The sequence below is a fragment of the Clarias gariepinus genome, chromosome 9 (assembly GCF_024256425.1).
Source record: "Clarias gariepinus isolate MV-2021 ecotype Netherlands chromosome 9, CGAR_prim_01v2, whole genome shotgun sequence".
In the NCBI taxonomy this organism is placed as follows: Eukaryota; Metazoa; Chordata; class Actinopteri; order Siluriformes; family Clariidae; genus Clarias; species Clarias gariepinus.
Genome location: NC_071108.1, coordinates 25,951,751 through 25,975,803, shown reverse-complemented (window position 1 = coordinate 25,975,803; position 24,053 = coordinate 25,951,751). Strand labels below are relative to the sequence as shown.

The window sequence follows — 24,053 nt, the reverse complement described above, 5'->3', positions numbered from 1 at the left end:
CCCGAGTCTCCTAGGAGAGGATCGAGGCCCCACGTGAGCCTGTATATAGGATAAAGTGAGGGAGTCTCCTGGAATAGGCTTGATAGGCTCGCCATATAGATGATGAATGAGTAAGAAATTTGTATTGTACATATAATTGTAAATATCCTTGTTTTTTCATTTAAAAAAGTGAGATTCTACAGACATGATATGTGGCATGATGATACAGTGTTTTTGTTTTTGCGTGTGTGTGTGTGTGTGTGTGTGAAGACTTGCATAAAGAATAATTAATTCATTGTTTGGTTATTTTTCCACGACTGACACAAAGTCTAACCAAATACTTCTTTACTACACAAGGTCTAACCAGCTACCTACTTTACTTACTCACATCCGCACGCGCGCGCACGCGCACGCACACGCGCACCCACAGAAATCTTCCGCATTTGAAGATCTGCAAAAAGCGCCGAACTTTAGGATACGGCATCAAGGAATGCGGTCTGGGCCGGTGCGTGTGCAAGTGTGTGTGTGTGTGTGTGTGTGCGTGGGGGAAAAAAACCTCAAAACCGAAAGAGAAAGTTGAACAGGGTCAGTCATGAATCGTGCAATAGTCCACCCTTTAAATTTATAAGCGGCTCAGAAGGGTTTCGTTACACTTCCTGATCGTGTCGAAAAAGTGCTGGGCTTGTGAGTGACAGCGTTTGACACCAGCAGACAGAGCAGACAGTATGGACACAGCCAGACCCTCATCTGCTCACAAAACGGTATGTAGCTTCAGATCTATTCTAAGCAGTGCTTTTTCTTTCTTTCTTTCTTTCTTTCTTTTTTTTTTTTTTAAATAAAGTTGTACACTTTAGTTCAGCATTTCACTTAATGCAACATCTGTTTCACTAAAAAAAAAACAAGCTTTCTAGGTGTTATGTATTTTTTTCATTGTAAACTTACAGTAGCATTTATTTATTTATTTATTTTTCCATAAGACAACCCACTGTGAGACACTGGTCTATAAGCAGTAGTGTGTACTGACTGGGGCTCAGCAAACGGTACGAAAGACTCCAAGCGGAAGCTGAGTATAAAAACTCCTCGCTAATTTTTAAAGAAAGTTTAGAAGCGGTATTGATATTCCTGCCTCGCTTAATATAAATAAACCGACCCGAAACCGAACATTTCAATTCACAGACTATTTAAAGTGAAAGTGAAAGTATGATATACGGACTCGAGCAACAACAACAAAAAAAATGTTACTATATATGTCCTATATATTAGGGTTGCGGTAACGCCCGCGCTGGAGTCGGGTCTGTTTTTCTTACGGTGGATATTACAGGACGCTGCTGCAGCTTTTCTAAGCTGCGGTGGAGCAGCCGCTCTTCCTGAGAGCACGGTCATTAGCCGCACGTAAATTTCAGGGGCGCGGCTTTTAGAAAGCGGAAAGCAAGCCTCATCCACACCCAAAGCACCTCTAACGACAGGCAATAACATCACGACCACTGACAGGTCAAGAGAATAACATTTCGTTACAATAAGTGATATATATATATATATATTAGGCAGCAAGTGAACATTTTGTCCCTCAAGTTGATGTGTTGATTTGAGCGACTTTGACAATGACCAAGTTGTGACAACTTTTGGTCATTGTCAGTTTTAGAGCAACTCCAAAACTGCAGCTCTGGTGGGATGTTCCTGGTCAGGACCTACAAAAAGTGGTCCAAGGAAGGAACACTGGTCCACATGGTTAACCCAGCAACATGGGTGGCTAAGGATCATTAATGGCAGTACGGTGGGTTAGTAGTTAGCACTGTCTCCTTTCACCTCCAGGGTCTGGGTTCAATTCCCACCTCGGAGTCTGTTTGCCTGGAGTTAGCATGTTCTTCTTGTGCTTGGTGGGTTTCCTCCAGCAGTCCAAAGACATGCAAATTAGGCTAACTGGAGTTTCCAAATTGTCTAAATTCTAGTATGAATGTTGACTGGAGGTCCTACTACAGTTTTAAAAAGGGCCTTAGTTGGACTACAGAGGCTCCTACTCTAGATGGATGGATATAAAAATTATTTATGCGTGTGGGGAGTGAAGGCTGGCCTGTATAGTCCAATCCAATTAAACAACTAAAGCTGCTGAAAATGTTCATGCTGGTTCCAATGGATAGGTGTCAGAACACACAGTGCATTGTGGTTTGTTACGTAGGGGCTACGCCACCGCAGATAATTCAACATGCCCATGCTGACCCATCTCCACTGCAAAAAAAAAAAAGGCTACAATGGACACCATTGGAACTGGGTCACGGAGCAGGGGAAGAATGTGGCATGGTCTGATGAATCACATTTTCTTTTACATCATGTGGATGGCTGGGTTTGTGTACTGTATGTATGTGTGTGCCCCTTAGCAGGATACACTATGGGAAGAAGCCAAGCTGGCATAAGCAGTATAATGCTTTGGGCAATTATTTTGGTGGGAAACTATTTGTCCTGCCATTTATGTGGATTTGGAACGTATCTCCAAACTAAACAATGTTGCTGATCAAATACACTTCTTCATGGAAACTCTATTAATAGTTGAATAGTTTGAGAGACACAACAATGAGTTTGAGATGTTAACTGGGCCTACAAATTCTCCAGATGTCATTTGATTCGAGAAATTGTAGGCTGCTCAGAAAAAACAAGTTTGATCCACGGAGACACCATCTTACAACTTACAGGGCTTAAAGGATCCACTACTGACAGCTTGGTCCCAGATTCCACAGATCACCCTCAGAGGTCTAGTAGAGTCTGTGCATTGACAGATCAGGGCTTTAGTGTATAAATGACAGACAAAATGTGCATTTTAAATAAGAAAAAAAAACACAATAATGGATTTAATATGTGATAATAATAATGGTTTTAGAACTATACAGCCTAAATGTTTTTATAATCCCTTACATTGTAAAAATAAAAAAGTGTAAAATTAATGTAAAAGTTGAATGTTAACCATTTTTATTCACAGTGACCTACTCTGAATAGAAATTATTAATTGTAATAAAGAGTTTCAAAGCGATTACGCTTTAAAGTCACTGAATCTGACAACATACCTGACTAATTACTAGATTAATTTGATCCATTATAAATTGGTGGACAATCAAATCCTCTTACATCAGTTCACAGTGTCCCACTCCATTCCCATAATAAAGACAATTCCTTTTTAGCAAACAGATTTAAAGTAATTGCCATTTAAAAGCAGCGGATTTGCCACTATATTTGAACCAGTAGCCTATTTTGATGCATTATAAAACAGATGTTTTTCAAACTGATAAATAACCAAACCCACTTAAAATATATCAATTCATAATAACTTCCTCTGTACTTACTATAAAGATTAATTCATTTTACTGCTGAATTTAAAAATAATTGCAAGTCAAATTACTGGGTCTGTCAATATCTAATATATTTTTAATACTTTGTAAATTGGAGGTTTCAAATCTCGGGTAATATCAACCCCACTTATATGACTTCATAGCAACCTGCTCAGAGTTTTAACTATTTAATTGTTCACATATTATGAATTATGTTATACACTAAGTGGGTGAAATGCTGCTATTTATAGGGTCAAATTATTGGTCTGCATCAAGCAAAGAAAGCAATTAAGGTGCATTGAAATTATTGGATGTTATTAAATCCTGGAAGGATAGTATTTAACCATAAAAATTGTGAAACATATGTGGAAAAATGGTCATAAATGAAAAAGACTTAAATGGCTGGTGAAAGTGCTTAGTAAAAATTGGCAGTAGTAATCACAGCTATTTATTATCTATCTCTCTCTCTCTCTCTCTCTCTCACACACACACGCACACATACACACAAACACACATGTGATAAGAAGTCATAGGACTGTAAATAAACAGGTGTGGTCATAAGAAAACCACTTGTTAGTGAGGCTAACCAGAAAAAAATGTCTGTGGAGCAATAGAAAAGGTCATGTAGTCTAATATCTAATGAGACTAGATTTACTCTATTCAGGAGTGATAGGTCATACATACTGTAGTGTCCACTGTACAAGCCTCACTGCGGAGGTCACTGTGGAATGAAGCAAGTGGATTTGATTGCCTTCCAATTTGAAGTGAGTTTTATAATAGATTAAATCGTGCCTCCTGGAACAATTACTGTATATTGCCCCGATTCAGCATCTTTAAGGAGCAATTATTTTTAAAATTGTATATTAGAATGAATACACCTTTATTGGGGGCATAGAGTGCATTACTCTGAACACAAGTAAGAGGTTTTAATTGTCTACCTGTTTAAAAACAACCCTTTTATAATGACTCAAATTAGCTTACTGGTCCAGTTCAATTCAGTTCAATTCAGTTCAATTCATCTCTGACAGTCTCTGTGTGATGAAAACTCCAACCATTATTATTAATATTATTTTCTGGGGTTTGGGCCCTGTTACCACCACGTCACCACTCATGGGTCCCTTAACCCTATGCCCCATACAATCTAGGCACTCCATACAGTGCTGGTCCCAGTAAGTCTGGTAAGATCATGGTAAGGTTGCGACAGGAGGTGCATCTGAAATTAAACCTTTTTTAAAAAGATCTCGTGGATCAAAATGATCAGATGTGGCAACCCCTAGGAGAAAAAAGACAATTATTATTATTAAAAAAATAATAATTATCCTTTTTTAAAATGTATTTTTATTTGCCCTTATGCTTTATTGCATTGCATTAAACATTTTAATTGCCGATTTTGTGTAAATATAAAAACACACAGATACTCAACAAGTTTGTTGTTTAGTTGCTTATTTATTTTAAATTATCTCTTTGTAAGAGTGAAATTGCTTTGTATTGAAGGTTGAGGTGCTGTTAGGACTGTTACACCGTAAAATTGATTCGCAGCTAGATAAACCCAGTTTCAGAAAGAGCGGCTGACTGAACTGCAGCTGATAAGTTCCATTCTGTCAGTGAAAGTATCACGTATTAGTTCTACACCCAGTCTGAGGGTATACAAAATTTGGCTTAAACTTACAAAATGAGAGCAAAAACAAGCTCTCAAGTCATCACCACACTTATTTCCTTTCATATTGGGCCTGACTTCTGTCTTAATCTACATATGAAATGAGCATAAATAACATTTTTTGCTCTCTCAATCTGTTTGACATTTCCTCATGTTATTTATGTATTAATTTATTTAATTTACACTGCGGCAAATATGAAACTCTTAACAGGTGCCTGCCTACCCCTCTTTCTTCCGGGACTGTGGCAAGGCACAGCTAACTGCGTTTCCTCTCAGAAACAGGTGTTATTTCTAATAAACATCAAGGTATGAAATAATGAGGCTACATTAAGCTTTACATATTATTTTATTTAGTCTGATATCTTTTCTTTAAATCATAAATTCAAATTTTTATTTGTCACATACACAAAGATACACAGTATGCTATGCAGTAAAATGCTTAAATTACTGTTGTTACCTTAGATGAGGAAATAAGAAGAGCTAATGTGAATAAAAGAATGTGAAATATGAAAGCTACAACATGTAACTGATTTGTTCCAATAAAATAAAGTATTCACTAGAAATCTATAAAAATTAAAAAAAAAGTGTAAATTGTATAAATCAACTATATAAAGTATATGGAATGGTCCTGGTAAATGTGCAAATGTTCAGTGTGGTTGGTTTTTGGTGTGCTCCAACCCATGTGTGATGGAAACACAGCACGCCCAATTGGTTGAGTCCTGTATGTGAAGTTCTGGTTGAAGTTGAGAGATTTGTTTATTTATCTTCAGTAACTGCTTCATCTAGGTCAGGGTTGTGGTGAATCCAAGTATAGCCTGCGAACTGGAGAGCTGAGGCAGGAATACATCCTCAATTTGGTACCCGTCCATAACAGGGCATCATACACACATTCACACCTAAAAGCAAATTCACCAACAGGAACGTGTTTGGTAGGTGGGACAAAAATGGAGAATTAAACCTGTACAAACACAGGAAGACTATGTGAAACCACAGTAATTGCACATAGCAACCCAGGCTCAGAACAGTGGTAATCCAGGTGGTAACCACTAGGGTCCATGACACCCAGTTGAGACCAACTCAACTGGCCAAAAGTATGTTGCCATACTGATATTTGCATTTTTAACATCCCATTAGATTTAGCCTCTCCTTTGCTTGTTTATTACTCCAACCATAAACTACTACTGAAAACCTTAGACAGATTTAGGTAGATTTATCACCCTTGGTAAATCCATAGGCATCATTTACAGCCTGTAAAAATCCATCAGAGGCCTAAAATTGGAAGGCTGTTGGAAGCTGCACACAATAGGTTTAAGTTGCACAATGGGATGCATTCCCTCTGGATTTTCTTGCCACCAGGCCATGAAGAGCCATAATGACCTTTCTGTGGTGTGTGTATATTGCAATAGGCTGTTTACATGATGTCATGTCACTGCGTCAAACTGATGATGGACAGGAAGTGATTTTCTATATACGGTATGAAGCACTAACACCAGCACTCAAAATACTTGTGGTTTGAGTCATTTGTGGTTTCTCAAATTGATTAAATATAGAAAGCGTGAGGAGCTTTTATTAACTACCAAATGTACACAGGTGGCTGAGCAAAACACATCTGCAATGACCTCTTTATTAAAGAAAATGTACATTGCTGTGTATCTTTTAATATATCTCCTTACATTATTAAAGAAGTTCAGAATTAACTGCAAAGACGTATAAAGAAGAACCACTTGATTTCCTGGATGATGTTTAAACATTGTCTCTGATTCAGTGATTTAAAAAACAAGGTCTTTTGTACTAGCGTCGATGTCATTGCATAAACATGATTATTAACCAATCAAACTTATTTATTAAGTCATAATGTGGGCACTCCAAACCAAAGGCCTGCTAAATAATTAGAGTTAATCTTTTTTCTTTTCTATTGAAGAACAAACTTAGAGAGAGACAAAAAAAACAGAGATTGTGGAGTTTTATAGCTGCTATAATGTAATTGATAATAATTGCATTACAGATTAATACAATTATATAATCGTTGCTTAATTGCTGAGATATAAAGGGAGGAAAACACAAATGTGTTGTTATTGAAAAAAGAAAATGTTTGGCATGATGACATGCTGTTGATTATTTTCCTGTAAGTATATGCATGCTTTATAAAACTATGGTGTACTATAATATTTTAGGCATTTGGTAGATTCAACTTATATTTTTATCTCATTACACATCTGAGCAGTTGAGGGTTAAGGGCCTTGCTCAGGGGCCCAACAGTGGCAACTTGGTGGTTGTGGGGTTTGAACCTGGGATCTTCCGAACCGTAGTCCAATGCCTTAACCACTGCTACCTCTTGCCATAACGTTTTGCATTTTTTTTTAGGATAAGAAAAGATTCATTAAGAGAGTGAGAAAGAGTCCCACAAGATTCAATCGTCCATTTTTTCGAGGAAGATATCAGTGTGCTCGGTAAGTCATACACAGATTTCCACAAACTTTCATACACTTTTTAGCAAATATAGCAAATATTGACTTTTTAATTTTATGATCACATATTTCCCTACCAAGTTAACACTGGTTTCAGAGCTTGTTTATTCAAGTCAAGTCACAGACTTTTATGGTCATTTTAACCATATACAGTTCGGTACTCAGTAAAACTAAACAACGTTCGTCCAGGACCAAGGTGCTAGAGAATTAGCTGACTAGCTAAGACAACAAATTAGCACCATTAATTATTAAGACTATCTAAGAACTATACGAAAGGACAAAAGGACAACAAAAAGGACAACATAAAGTGTGTGTGCAAATGTGCAAACAAGGGCAACAACACACGTACAGTATCATTACACCTAGCCCTGGCCAATACAAAAATGGAAAAAGCAGGTAATGTCCAAAACTCCCAACCACAACCACACACACATTTTGTCTCAGTAAGGTCTGATGATTTCTGCATTTTAGTACCAGATGTAGGTTAGTATAGTACAAGCCAAATACAGTCAGCTTCTTAGAATTAAATCCTATAAATAATTTGCAAGGTTCTTAGTTTAAATTTAAATTAAGAAGCATGTTACTCAGCCGGTTATGACGTCATTGCAGAGGAGTTTCTTGTCTCCCTGCTTTTGACAAGACAGCTAAATTAGTCATCACATGATCTCTTGTGAAACTTTCAGCCAAAACTGGAATTATTTATATCTCTAGTTAAATCTGCTTGATTACAAACCTTGTTTTTTGCTTGATACCTGTCTTTAAGTACACATGACCTGGAATTACGTACCAGTCACAAACTAGGTGTAAAAGGTCGCTTTTAAAAACCAGCCAGTCTCTTTGCATTCTATGCAAAAAGTTTTTAAATGTAAATGGTTTTGAGTAAAATTACCTTGAATATCTGCACATGCACTGTAGTTATACTCGTTTGTAGGGTGCACAGTAATAATCTGCCATGTTGAGCTCTATGTTGTCAGCATTTATGGTTCTGGTCTGTGTGTCACTGCTGGAGATCTGAGGAAGTCTACAACCAGACCAACTGTGGGACATGATTTGCAAGGGGACATGGGGAAAGGGTGAGATGGGGGAATAGTCTGTCTTCATTCTTCTTTTTTTTCTCATATTATAAACGGCAGATGAGCCAAAGGTTTTCAAGGGTTTGCCGTAGAACTCCACCTGCTCAACTATATGCGTCTAGTACAGTACATGTAGGTACATTGTTTTGGATAAAGGCAAATAAGGCTGGAGCACAGGACGTCATGACGTTTTTATTACTTCGATCTAGGTGAAGAGCTCTTCCAAGATACAGACCTTTAAAGGAAGCAAAACCCAGGAATTTGCATTTACAGGTCAATAAGGCCTATTCTTAAAATCTTTCTTTAAAATAAACATAACTGAAATTAAAAAACAATAACAATGTCAATTTTTTTCATCAGTAGCCAAACACCAAAGAAAAGAAAAGCTGTATTAGTCTTTAAGTTTTTTTTTCTTTGTCTTATTAAACAATGATTTGAGCTCATGAAACCAAGCCCGGTTAGTAAATGCGAGGGTTGTGATAGGGAGGGCATCTGGTATAAAACATCTGGAGTCCATCTGGTGACCCCTAGGAGAAATGGGACAAAGCCCAAGTGAGAAATCGATGTAGCTAGCTATTGTCATTATTCTTAGCTAATGTTATAATTATTTTTATAATGTTATAATATTTACATTATGCTGCCCTAAAAATAATGGTTCAGTGGTAAACCATCATTATTATTATTATTATTATTATTATTATCATCATCACAGCAGTACATTCCCCGGTAATGAAGTTTATGTTAAATAATTTTCATGCTAGAGAGGACATTATAATACTGAAATCATGACATACTGTACATATGTACAGTGACACACTGTACTACATATATATAAAGAACTCATATTCTCCAGCATGCTCAGTAAAACCTATTAACTATATTACTTACAGTACTGTGCAAAAGTCTTGAGCATATAAAATAAAAATATGGCATGAGCAAAAAAAGCTTTTGAAAATATTTCTGCATAAAAGAAACTTCGATAAAGTGCAATAAAGGGCAATAAAGAGTAATAAAATAAACAAAAAAATAGCTATTTGGAGTGAACTCATCATTTAAATCAGGAGTTTTAGACACAGATTTGTGCAGTTTTATAAGAAAACAGCTGTTAGGTTTTACTGAGCTTGCTGGAGAATATGAGTTCTTCTGGTACCTTTGTCACACTCGCTTTTTTTCTTATTTTCATGCAAATCCCAGGAGCGTACATTAGATGTCTTGTTTCCATCTGAAAACTAGCCTGTGTTTTACTATATTTTTTCTTTACAGCCATGCATATGTTCTCCTGTAATGTTATTTATTTAAAAAAATTTAAGTCATATATGGAAACATTGAATAATTTTGTACATAATTATGCAGACATGATAAACATATATAACAAATTTGGTACAGCATTTAATATGGTGCCTAAGGCTTTTGCACAGTACTGTATATGTGTGTGTGTGTGGGTGTTTGTGTGTGTGGGTGTGTGTACACACATATAATAATTACACACTCTAATATATGCCAAAACCACTGTCATGTCCCCTGAGCAATACAAAATCTTTTTTTAATTAACTGATTTATAATTCTCTCAGGACATTCTATTGGTTTAACATTAACGTGAAGCAGAAATCCATATACTGTATAGAGCAATACACAGAGTCCATCTACACAAAGTTTGCACTAGAAACCCTACAATCTACAATCTTTTTCTCTCCTTATAATTTTCTTTAGAAAAAAAATGCAGCAGAAAAAAAACTCCTAGTCTAGGCAATGAAATTCATCAGATGTTGTTGTTTTTTTCCTTTTATGTCAGAACACACAAATATTTGCAAACACATGTATTATTTATTATTTAACATGAGATAGGAAATAAAAGTGGTGATTGATATATATGAAAAAATAATTCATTTTTAATCATTCAAGCTTAAAAAAAAAGGATGTTAGCTGTTGAGATGGATGGCAGGGTGAAATGTGTTCTTCATCTTGAGCTGATTATTGCAGCTTTTCACATCAATATGATTTTTCTCTTACTTCAGTTTCTATTACCGGCCAAGAGAAGACTACTTTTCCCGGCGGCCTGGTTTTAGCTTGAGACTCCATCGGTTCCAGAGAGGCTCCAATCTTCGGCTTCCATCTAGATCTCGGAGCCCAAACTTGGTGCTGAGACACAAAAATGCACATTCATCAAGCCAGCGTTTGGAAAAGAGGTTGGAGAAGAGCATGTCCTCTCCAGTACAGGACAAAAAAGCATTTAGCACACCAGGTATGTCCCTGTGTTTGTGTGTGTGTGTTAGGATCACCTGCACACCTGCTCGTTCATGCAACTGACCAATCAGCCAAGCGTGTTTTCTTGAAGCGAGAGGTCAAATAACATGCATCAGGTGATGTTTGGTTTAATTTGTGCAGTTTGGGTGAGCTTACGTATGTCTATTATGGAGACTCAGGTTCATAGAACTAGAGTCTAATGCGGTCATCCGCTGTTGTAGGCCATCCATCCAACTTAAATGACTAAGTTTAAATGTTAACTGAAGTTCCTGCATAATTGTATAGGTCACACAACTAGCACATGATTGACTGATTAGATAATTACATGAATACTAGGGTGCAGGTGTTCCTAATAAAATGATAGGTGAGTCAATGAGAATAATTCTTTCCTGAGATTTGTTTTGTTATGTGTGTGAGTTTGTACAGTAAGCTAGATATGCTTACACAGTGGCAAATTGAAGAAATCAGTGACTTATTAACCCTAGACATGTTAAGCATGGTCTTGTGCTAACAGTTTTAATAATGTATGCAGGCAAGTTATGACTGGTGCATAAAAACATATATACTGTATATTTTCCATCAGTGATCAACACATCCTAATTTGGAAATGTACATGCCTTATTGTCATATAATAGAAACAAAAAATATGTTACTGTGAAATGTTTACGGCAAAATTTAGATGACGCAAAGAAATAATAACCTAAAAGCTGGTGTATATAGCGATGAACAGAATTGAGCAGATATATTGTTAAGGGTGTTTTCAACGTTACAGATGTGACATTTGAACACATGTTGGTAGACAAAAATCTCAGAGAGTGGACAAGCCTAGTATCAGCAAAATCATATGCATTTTGCAACTTTTAATGTAATCTCTTCAACAAATTCTTAAAATCCATGTCATCATTAACATAATAAAAATATACAGCATTTTGTCAGCTTTATGGATGTAATGATTATTACTATTTGAAATAGGAATTATGAAAAAATCTTTTTTAACTTATTAATTTCACAGTTAATGCTGAAATTTTTCCTATGCCTTTCCGCTTTTTTTTTTTTTTGTAGTTTTGTTATTTTTGTAAGCTTTTTCAAGCTCTGCATTGGACTTTACCGTTTACAAGGAAGGTTTAGTCAATATAAGCAAATACAATATTTGTAGTGGATCAGTATGGATCAGAAGGAACCCAATGGATTATACCTACTGATCCCCCCATGGTAAGGTTGACCTTTTTATGCAATTGCCTTTCAACATAATATAATTAGTGATGAAGTACAGAATAAAAAACATTGCTACCATAAATATATACTGTAAATGCTTCATGTAAAATTGCCTACCGCTGTCTTGCAACTCATCATACACACTAGGTGGTAGTGTTACCACATTATTACTACCAAGAGCGACCACCTGCTTCTTGCCTAGCTGTTTTTCTCATCATCATTATGCACTCATCAACCACAGCTGCATCACTGGAGAGGTAAACAGCTCAATGAATTGTTGAACTGGTGAACAGCTCTTCAGCGAAAAAAATGTATCCCGAGAATAATCTTACGGCCCTGCAGTCGTTTGGCTGAGCATGACACATCAATAAATGTATATTTTTGCACATGATTGAATTTTTGCTCGTGATCAATTTGAAACTATACGAAAACGCATTATGTATCCGCCTATATAGAGTTGTTTTCACAGCCTGGAGTGTGTATCAGAGAGCTGTTTGCGTATCTGTGAAAATGGCACAGACTGAGTAGACCGGAACCTTTTATATAGGTTCCTCTTTCTTTCACTTGTTTGCTCATTGTGCCTGTGAGATATGCCGAGATGAGTGTGAGTCATTGTCTTTGTGCTATTTTTAAATATACAGTATATGTGTGTGTATGTGTGTGTATACATGTGTGTGTGTTTGTGTGTGTTAAAGAGTGACAGTGAGAGAGAGGATGAGCTCAAATGTTTTTTGTAAGTGAGTGGGAGAGAAATGAAGGTGTTTTGTGTGTGAGAGGGTGAGAGCGAATGAAAAAAAGCAAGAGAGAGAAAGAGAGAGAGAGAGAGAGAAAGAGAGAGAATTTAAGCATCTAGGCAAAGAGCCAGTATATATCAAGCAGCCCAAACATTCAAATGTTGCAAGGCAAATTCTCCAAATCGCACCCTGCAGATCCTCTTAAAGGAGCCTCGGTTATTCCTTTCACATCATTTTAATTGAGCCCCTGATCAAATGAAAGAGCGCATAATACAGTGTAAATTTAGGACACCTATTTGAACTGAGGCCAAAGATGCAGCAAGAAGGAGTTCTAGTGATAGAAAGAACTTCTCTAGGCTCCTCCAAACTGATTGTTTTTTACACAAAGACTAAAGAGCTCCTTTTACGTCATGCACTAAAATGGGCTCTAATTTATTTAAAAAGTCACTTTTTTTTTGGCTCTGTGTATTTTTCTTTCTCTACTAACGTTTCTCGATCAGCAATTCAGCTTGCTGACATTTGTAGACCTAATGTTCTTTCTTTTTTTTTTTTTTTTTTCGACAAAGCACATCAGTAAGTTGCTGTGAATAAGTGTGCTTTCATGTCTGCAAAATGCTACAAAACTTAAATCTAACAAATACGGATGTATGAATGTCAAATGTGCTTCACTTTCTTTTCCAATTTTTCTTTTTTGTCACAGAACGCTCACGGTCATCTTCAGTGGCTTCAGAGAGACCTGCACTATCATTTACAGTAAGTGACCACAGAAATGTGTTTTTTGTCGTTGGAACGAACCTGAGGCGAGATGTTCGGTCTCTACTAATTGTATCACATTAGGAGGCGCTGGTTTCAGAAATCAGCGTCACCTTAATGAGGTTCAGACTGGACAAGACAGACTGTTACAAAGTATTTTGTGTGGGAAAATTTACTACTACATGCAGCTGCCTGAAATTAAAAACAGTGTCCAACAATTGGTTGTGCAACGGCTGTACATAACTTAAATTATATAATAATCCGATTCCAGACGGTTCATATACTGTACACTCTTCTTCATTAGGTAGACCCTTTTCACCACTTTTGTCTTCACAACCGCCATAAATAATTCTCCCACAAGGTGCTGAAAAGTCGTAGAGATTTTGGTCCATATTCACATATTCAGATTTTGTGGCTGCAAGTTCATCTCTTGTTCCACCACACCCCGAAGGTGCTCTATTGGAATGCGATCTGGAGACTGTGGAGGCCATATGTGTACAGTCAAGTCATTGTGATGTTCGCTTTGTGACATGGAGTGTTATCCTGGGGTCATAAAGGGATAGACATGGTCAACAACAATAATCAATGTTCAAGTGGTACTAAAGGGCCCAGAGTGTGCCAAGAAAATATCTCCCACACCGTTACACCACCACTGGCTGGAATGGATGGATAAATACAGGATACATCCATGCTTTCATGTTGTTTAGGCCAAATTATTGCTGTAGCTTATTTGCTTCATGGTTCGACGTGCTATGTTCAGAGATGCTCTTCGTCATACCTCTGTTGAAGAGATGTTATATGAGTTGCTGTTTCCTTTCTATCCACTTAAACCAGTCTGGCCATTCTCCTCTGACCTCTGGCATTAACAAGCCAGAGAACTGACTAGAGAACTGGCACTTTCTGTATATCTGGTATCAAGTTGAGTCATATCAACTGGCCTTCTTTCTTGTTAGGTAGATACTGTACACTTCACTATTCATCCAAATAGCTTCTTCAGTCCTAGGACGTGTTCCCCGGGCCTTCCACATGGCCGACGAGAAGCAAACTTTTGAACCAGTAATGCCATTTTTATAAAGTATGCATCATTAAAAATATGTTTCCCTATGAACTTCTAGTCCAACATCATTTGCATATGTTGGAAATCAAGTCTGTCAAGACAAGAATAATCTTATTCTGGTGTTATATTGACATGAACCTTCTCTAACAGGAGAAAATTTGTTTATACTGTATTATGGAACCACATATCCTAAATTTGTTCACGCTAACAATGGCATAATTTTTTCCTGATGCCTGAGGGGTCAATCCTCTGCATATGGAAATTTGCCTTGAGTACACTGTAGAAAAGGAATAAAATACAATCATTATTGTTGGACAATGCAAATTTCTATATATGCACAGGATGGTCGTCCTTGCTGACCTGTATAAAACACACCAGCACTTTCATTACATTTATTTATTTATTAAAAAAAAAAGCTGAATTCATGTCAGAATATAATGCATCTCGACTTAAAATAAAACCATCTCAGCTATTCAACGCTGTTCTGCCCCAAACGAGCAGAAACTAAATGTCAAGTAGAGCATTGCGTTTCTCTAAATGTTATTACATTATCGTAATTTCAATCTAATATCAACACTGCAGCACCGTGCCATAATGAAGAAGTAATCGCTGGCCAATCACAGCCCTCCGCTGATTTCAGGGTGCTCTTGAGGTCAGAGCAGTTGTACAGAAGCACTCTCAGACGGCTTTGTTTCATTGTTTCAAGCGAGCTTTTGCCAGTTACTGCAAGCATCTCTCCAGACATCGGCTTTTTAAAAGAATGTAGTCATCTTTTAGATTCCACTATCATTCAGAGCCCTGGAGAGGACGCAGAGGGAATCTGTTTCATCTTGTGTACAGATGGCAGAGGGCTTACATGCACAATTCACTTAGTTAAGGTCTCAGTTTGTTTTTTTGTACTCGAAGATCTTAAATTAATGAAATTGTGGCCACATTTTGCCTAATTTTTGCCTAATCTTTTTCCGTTTCCTCCCTCAGGTCAAGCAGGAAGAGCAGAGCAGCAGTGGCAGGGAGTCTCTGTCCTCTGTAACTCGTGCAGCTGCCAGAAGTCGAGCCATCCAAAGGAAGAGAGAGGAGATAGAGGAGGTAAAGTGTGTGTGTGTTACTATGAGATTGAAGTAGATAAAAAAAGGCCTGTGAAGACGAAACAGCTTTATTGTACAAATGCACATCAAATCTTTTTCTTTTCTTTTTAAAAAAATCCATTTTATTACCAGTAGCAGGCGAAGAACTGCCTTGATGAGTGAGAGCATTTCACTCCTGCTAGTCAATCCTGCACCAAGACTTTTTTTTTTATGTTGCTCTGGTGAACAGCAAGCAGAGCACACGGGGGCTATGACTCAGACAGCAGAATGAAAATTACACTACACACACACACACACACACACACACACACACTGCTTCTCTTTTTCCCTCTGTCTTCCAATCTCTATGGTTACCACAAGGCCGACAGTAGGTGCTGTTTTGAATTGGTGTCGTAGCAGGTAGATGCAGCCGTTTCGCATAAACACACTCACCCATCCAACCACCCACCAGCCCACCTAATACCCCCACCCCTCCACACACACACACACACACAAACACATGTACTGTATGTGGTTGCCCTATTACTCTTCTGAGAACCTTACACTGATGGTATTATTAACTCAGCTATGCCTATAGCTCAATCTAACCCTACCCTTATCCTTTTGTAACCCAAACACAAGATTTTATTCATCAATTTATAAAAGATCCAGCATTTTTCTATATAAAATTTAGTCTCATCATCAGGACCAGCCCACAAGGTTAAATGTTCATACATACCTTTCCTCGCTTGGACATTTAGTCTTCACCAGGATATAAAAAAAAAAACTCTCTCTCTTTTTCTCTCTCTCTGTCTCTCTCTCTCTCTCTCTCACACACACACACACACACACACACACACACACACACACACACACACACACGCACACACAGTCTGATCTTACTACATAGCACAGGTCAGGCTGAGGTGCTAAGGTGATCTGGTCGCCACCTGCTGTCTACGAAGACACACACACACACACACACACACACTAAAATCAAAGATCTACACTGAGTGCAGATTGCACCATCCTGTGCTATTTTATGTAACTTGCCGTGTAATGCTTTTACATAACACTGATTATTACGAACGTCACACCAGGAAACATATAAAAATAGAATGTCATATTTTTTTGCATTCAATAGTCATCGCCTTTGCTCTGGATACAATGTGTATCAATACACACTAACTGGCCATTTTATTAGGAATTATTTTATTCTTTTGCTTTTGCATGCAATTATTCAATCATGTGGCAGCAGCGCAACGCGTACAGTATAAACATGCAACTGCAGGTCAAGAGCTCCAGTTCATGTTTACATTAAATATCAGCAACACATGGTCTTTCACTATGACACGGGTGTTGGCGCCAGATGGGCTGCTTTGAGTATTTTATAAACTGCTGATTGTATTAGAATTGCCAACATGTCTTTTTGATCAAGCTGTCAGTAACTCTATTAGCTACTCTTTACAACCATGCTGAGCAGAAAAGCAACTCAGAATGCACAACATGTCGAAGCTAGAGGTGTTCGGGCCACACGAGTAGAATATCAGGTTCCAATTCTGTTAGCTAAAACAGGAATCTGAGGCCACAGTGGCAAAACTGGACTGTTAAAGACTGGGGGAAAAAGACACAGCAACATGCAGATGAATTTGCTGTCAGGTACTTGAATCCACACACATGTGGATATTTCCAGCACCATAATGTGCTATGTCACAAAGACTAGTTTCATGGAAATGACATGAGTTCAGTGCACTTTGCTGCTTTCTCCAGTCACCAGATAAAGTACATTTGGGATACAATAAAAGATTGTGGGTGGCATGGTGGCATAGTATTTAGCATTATCGCCCTAAAGGGTCCAGGTTCGATTCCCACATCTGAGCTATGTGTCCATTTGGACGCAGCGGTTTCCTTCCACAGTTCAAAGCCCTGCAGATTAGGCTAACTGGCGTTCCCAAATTGCCCCTAGGATGTCTCCTGGGATAGGCTATGTCGACTGGTATAGGCTTAAGGCCCCCTCCATGACCTCATATACAGTACGGGATAAATCAATACAGTCACTGAGCGAGTGAGTGATGGATCCAGCTGACAAGTCTGATGCACATGAGGTCAACATAATGACCAGTGTTTTCAACACCTTGTGGAAACTAGGCTAGGAAGAACTAAGGCCTTCCAGATGCAGTCGTCCTACCCAATATTAGTATGGTGTTCCTAATAAAATGGGTAATGTAACTGTACAAGTGTGACATCTAAAATATTTGAGATATAGCATGGGATTGAGCAAGAGTGTCTTTTGGCAATCAGTTGTGTGAAATTGTATGAAAGGTCACTCAGTAATTCTTGTGAATTAGTAATTTTGCGTGGATGTGTTTGACTGTGAGTAGAGTTGTGTGTGTGAATGTGTGTAATTGCGTGTGAATGAGTGTGCGCAACCCTCTATGACTGGACACTGTGCTTCTCTTTCTGTCTTCTCCCACTCCTGCTTTTTTCTTCATCATCTCAAGAGCAATGATTCCCAAAGTTCTTCTCTCATAATTCCACAAAAAGAAATTATGTGTGTGTGTGTATGTGTTTGTGTGTGTAATCGCTTCATCAGAGCTATCTTTAGCCTGCCTGCTTAGAGATTACCCCTTCTGCAGAAAAGAAAAAGGAAAAATGTTCAGAACAGATGTTTTGTCTGAAAAACACCCTGGAAAAATGTGGAGTAATTTCAAAGAGTGATGACCACAGTCCCTCAGGGAAACATGTGGGGTATATTAATATACTATGGGGCATTCAAGTCAAACTGGGACTGAGACATATAACTGATCAGGATTTACAAAAGCACATTACAGTGATGACATTTGAATGGAGCAAACAATTTAAAGATGGTCGGACATCCGAGAATGACGATCCCAGCTGAAGTGGCTCAGAGTCCACCGCAGTCAAATTTTAATGTTATTTGTCACATACACAGTCATACACAGTACGATATGCAGTGAAACGCTTATAAGTCGTTCCTGTGAACATCCAGCGAGTGCAACGCCTAATGCTTGATAACGTGTCACCAACTTGCTAAAGAAACTCATCTGTCGGTGTGAAGTGGACACACAGTTCAGCAACACCACTTGCACTCTACAGGAACATTGCCACATCGCCTGTACAGTCCTGACCTCTCCCCAAGCCATTTCCACATTTTCGGACTATTAAAGGAGTTTCCTAGGGAAACATTGGGATAAGTGCATTAGTGTATTAATGCATTATAATAAAATTAGTGCATTATTTACATCAACATGTTCTGTCATTTTGCACAATCAAAAATCTCGTTTCGACTTGAATGCCCCTCATATATTACCATCACTGAAAGACATAAAAATATTGTTTAGAAACAACTTCAGATTTTTTTTATGCAAATAATGGCAGGTTGTACCTGATCCGACGGTGTTATAGGTTTCTATCAGTTTCTGATCACTGTTAGTCACACTTTCATTACACTAAAGTGTTCACTATTTAGTAACATATAGTTATCTTTGTTTTTTTTTTTAGGGAAATAATCCATGGTGTGACATAGTCTGGTACAATTCTGATACATTGTTAGAACTGAATGGCCTGAAATATGCTGTTCAATTTACAGGCAGGTCCATAAGTATTTGTACAGTGACCCAATCTTTGTAGTTTTGCCTCTGTACACCATCAGTATGGCTTTAACACAGAAATAGTTTTAAAGTTTTAAGACTTTGTGCTTTTTTTGATGAAAGTATTTAATTAACTATTTAGAAATTATAGCCTCTTTTACAACTACCTTCATTTTCATTTGGACAAATAACTGATCTGATAAACAGTTCCATGGCCGGGTGCAGCCTGGTTCCTTGTTTCTGTAAAATAATTCATATCAGCTGTTAGGTCTGGTGTTTATTTTTCAAGTGTTTGCATTTGGTGGATGTTCACAGGCATTCTCTATACGCAGTCCAGAGAGGTGTTGATGCACGTGAAGGACCTATTAAAGAGAGAGAGAGAGAGAGAGAGAGAGAGAGCAGAAACTTTAGCTATGACCAAATTAAAGTTTGGTACATTCTTCAAAAGAAGGAATACACTGGTGAGCAGCAACATCAAAGGTCCTGGAGGAATATCTAAAAGACATCAAAAATGGGTGATCGCAGAATTTTTTTCTACTGGTGAAGAAAAACACCTTCACAACATCTAGCCATGTCTAAAAACTAACTAAAACCACTGGGGGAGGTAGGTGTATTAATGTCAAAGTCTACAATCAAAAGATAGCTTCATGGATGTAAATACAGATGTGTAACACAAATACCAGGTTAGACTTTGCTAAATCACATTTAAAAGGTTTACCTTGTTCTAGAATGATATACAATACTTTGGACAGAAGATACCAAAATAACTAAAAGGAAATAACAGGGAAAGGACGGTCTCATGTTTAAAAGCATTCCAAACATGGTGGAAACATATGGCATAAGCACGTACAGTATGGCTAGGAACTGGGAAACTGGTGTTCATTTGGTGATGTGACTCCTGATAGATGTAGCAAGATGAATTATGCAGTGCAGTGAGTTCTACTTTCTGCTCAAATTTATTCAGATTCTGCAAAACAGCACAGATGGACCCAAACAAACTACAAAAACAACCCAAGAGCTTTTTAGGGCAAGGCAAGGAAATCTTATTAAATGGCAGTCAGTCACCTAACCTTCAGTAAATTAAACTGCTTTTTACTTAAGGAAGACAAAATAAGCAGAAACTGAAGACAACTGCAATAAAGATCTTGCAATGTAGCTCAAGGGAGGAAACTCAGCATTCGGTGATGTCCATGAGTTTCAGACTTCAGGTAGTTACTGGGATTTGCTTTCAGGGTTTAAAATTTCTTATATTTATAATTATGTTAGTTCGTGAAAATAGAGGGATCATATAAAAATTTTTTTTGTTTCAATTTAAATAAAATTTAAATTAAAGCAGATTGCTACACTTCAATCATACATATCAATCATTCAATTACACAGGAAGAATAAATAAATAAATAAATAAATATATTCTATATAAATATATTCTCTACCAACGTCTCCTTTTTTACTCTCTTGTGAAGTTAAAAAGAAAAAAATGCAGCTTGTCAGGATACCAAGAAATCGGAAAGCTTAAACTCTTTGGTCTTGGTGACTTTCCCTTGGTGAAAACCTTCTGCCGGTTACAAAGCGCTGACCTACAAGACTCTTTCTGAATGTTAAAAAAAGGCCTACTTATGAAAACATTCACATCACTGATTATATATTGTTCCTCTCTAACACATGTTCATTACCAATTTACTATTAGCCTAAGATTATTTGAAGTGTCAATTACACAAGTCCCTGTAAATTACCCGTTGCTATAGAAATAATTACATTAAAAAGAGCATATTAATATTTAAACCTGTCATTTATGTAATAGCCGGATTTATTGTAACAGCCATGTTGTTATAGAAAAATGAATCGTTCTGATGATATTATAGAATTCAACAATGTCATGGTATAATATTCAGTAATCTATATCACCTTTCAAGCGTGAATGATAAACCTTTGATGACCTTTTTAACCTTAAATTGCTTATTACCTAGATAAAACCCAATAACACTAAAGTTTTGGTGTGTGTGTGTGTATGTTTGCTGCAGGTGTATCGACAGGACTGCGACACATTTGGTGTGGTGGTAAAAATGCTTGTAGCGAAAGATCCGTCCCTGGAGCGACCCATCCAGTCTTCGCTGAGGGAGAACCTGCGTGAGATCGGCCTGCGCTGTGTGGAAGCCATGGAGCAGTTCATCCAAGAGTATGACTCGAGGGAGCTTGCCCCACCCCCGCAGTCCCAAAATCACTGACACAGTGACACAACGACGCACACATACACACGCACACAGATACACACGCACACTGATCTGAGGGTTGTGAAACTCCTGCTGTAAATTTTGCTATAAATGTCCGCTTTCAAACTTTTTCACGCAGTATCCACAGAGGAAAAATGATCAACTACATGCAGAATATAAGTTTATGTGGGAATTCTTCTTTGAATCGAGGACTTTGTAAAGCAGCGCCATTGGAATAGGGCAGTCTTCAGCCACAGCTACCTGAAGGAAGAAAAATCTGTGACCACACATGTTGTTGTGTAAGGATCGTGGGTGCTAAAAAAAATATATATATATAAAAAATAAATCTGTGTTAAAGATCTGCTTGCAAAACAACTCAGAATAAGCTAAGATGTGCTGATTTGTCTTGGTTTACAGGTTTAACAATATATTCATAGATTTTTATTAAACAACATAATATGCATATGCAAGGTTGTTGGTAAAATGCATCGATAATCAGATTTTATTAAACTACCATTTCAGTTGGTTTTATACCCTCAGACAGTTAAGGTCAATTCAAAAGATTCTCCATAAATCTTAGGGTTAAAGGCAGCTGTATGTGCTATTGTAAATTATATTCCTTAGTTTTTCTTGAAGAATTGAAAATATCTATTAACGAGGTTTTGTACAGAACTGAAAACACAGGGATATATTTTTATTTTCTGTTGTAGTGAAAATAGTTTATAGCTCCCAAAAATGTAATTACTTTCTAATTATTTGCTTTGATCCTCAGTGGTATGAAGTTTTTATTAAAAACAAGTCTTGTGAAAAGTAGATGTTTTTAGGGCTCATTATGAAATGTGTGTAACCTATAGTAACTTTTCTGTCTGTTTTGCTGTCTTCCCGTTGATAGGAAAGGATGTTATTTTCACACCAGGATATATGCCTGACCATACTCATTTGTTCTTAATTATCTATTTAATGTAGATTTATTTCTATTGAAATACCATACATATGGATTATCTAAAAAGAATACTTGAAACATGTGCAAAATAGGAAACAGAAGTTTACTGTAAAAATACATGAGGTTGCAACACTTTTAGTGAACCCTTGTGAACATTGAAAATCAATATTTTCAGTTCTGCCTAAGTAAATATTTAAAAGCTTTTATGTGTGTATGTATGTATAATGCAGTTGCTTTGCTTTTTGTTTAACTACTTGGATTTTACCATAAATAAATAAAAATATATTATTTAAAATATGAATGCAATTCACCTATAGTAAACGTTTCAACAGGGTTTTTTGACAAAACATTCTTGAAATATTAATTTTGGATGCTGTGCCATGATTGATGTTAGGTTATCATTTTATTTAGTTTGATAATTACATTGGTTTAATAAAATAATGTTGCACCAATGTTGCACAGGGATAATGTTGAATGAATCTGTCTAACGCACATTGTAAATATGACTTTAAAACTAGATTTAATAACATTTATTTTATGATTTTTATGTCTTATAAACCTTTTTTTTGCCTACTATTCAAATCTTAGTCTCTCCTTCAAATAAAAAATGATTAGACAACTGTAATTTACCAAACAATAAATTGGAAAGCAACAGAAATAATAAAAATAGCATAAACATTTTAGGGTTGTAAGTTTGGATCCATTCTCTGAATCCAGACCGTATGCAGTTTGGTCATTATGTAAATGCCAAATTGCAATGTACAACTGCAACATTACCACTAGTGCTTGTTTTGCTGCATTTGGAAGCCATGATGCACTTCACGCTAAAATTTTCAATAAATTCAAAAGAGAAATAACGCTACAACAAAGAATGCACAAGTTCTTTGTACTGTATACAAATAAAAAATTAAATATATGTACACACACACATACAAGCTGTTATATTCATCACATTTTCGATTGGGATTCTAAACAAGTTACAAACTGTAGAGACCACAGATGTACTGTATATATGGTCAAATGTTGCGTGAAGAGCGGTTAAGCAGCATGAATAAACAGTTTGGCAGAAAAATGAAATGACTCCATTTTTTCAGTTTTGGGAAAAATAGTTTTTTTTTAGTATGGCACACCAATAGAAACTACTTTGTGCATGTTTTTTTGTTCTTTTTTCCCCCAAAATTGTGTGGTTTATGTAAGTGTGAATTTTGTGTGATTTTTCAAAACGCTATAACTCCACCTCACACAGATTTAGCATACAGTAATAGATGAATTATAAGAAACTTCTCCTCCCAGCTGTAGTTTCACTTCAATACATGAAGACAGCTCGCTATCATAGTGCAGGTATACTCCACTTAACCAACAAATTCCCAACAAAGTACATACACCTCATGTCTCTTGTACACAAATCACTTGTGCATATTTTACATTTTGTAACATTATTGCTCCACTTCATCACATTGCTTACACTACAGTACCCCACACAGGTTTGTTTTAACAACATGCTCATTACATAATGTCCTGTTTCAATGAATGTATCGCAGACATTAAGTGATGCATATCTTTTAAAAATCAGGTGACTATGTGTCGTTCTTTGCTTAAAACATAGAAGTTTAAAGCTTCTAAAATAAGCAGTGTCAAATAGCAGTGTAATTACAGACAACTTTGTTTGCCCAGGAATAAGATTTTATCAAAATGATGTAAAGGCCAGAAGTTGTGCTTATTGTGTTC

The 24,053-nt window shown here is 37.0% G+C and overlaps 1 protein-coding gene across 1 annotated transcript; it reads left to right on the top strand.

The window, feature by feature from the left end:
* Positions 1–408: 408 nt before the first annotated feature.
* On the top strand, positions 409–23,373 carry LOC128530537 (periphilin-1). Its single transcript, XM_053504541.1, has 6 exons — positions 409–740; positions 7,318–7,403; positions 10,510–10,736; positions 13,388–13,440; positions 15,476–15,583; positions 21,194–23,373. The coding sequence occupies exons 1-6, from the start codon at positions 705–707 to the stop codon at positions 21,395–21,397; spliced, it is 714 nt and encodes a 237-aa protein (XP_053360516.1). The 5' UTR covers positions 409–704; the 3' UTR covers positions 21,398–23,373.
* Positions 23,374–24,053: the final 680 nt, after the last annotated feature.

Coding starts and splice junctions, on each gene's coding strand:
- LOC128530537 (XM_053504541.1), top strand. CDS start 705: ATGGACACAGCCAGACCCTCATCTGCTCACAAAACG. Junction 741..7,317: donor CCTCATCTGCTCACAAAACG/GTATGTAGCTTC, acceptor ATTTTTTTTTAG/GATAAGAAAAGATTCATTAA. Junction 15,584..21,193: donor AGAGAGAGGAGATAGAGGAG/GTAAAGTGTGTG, acceptor TGTTTGCTGCAG/GTGTATCGACAGGACTGCGA.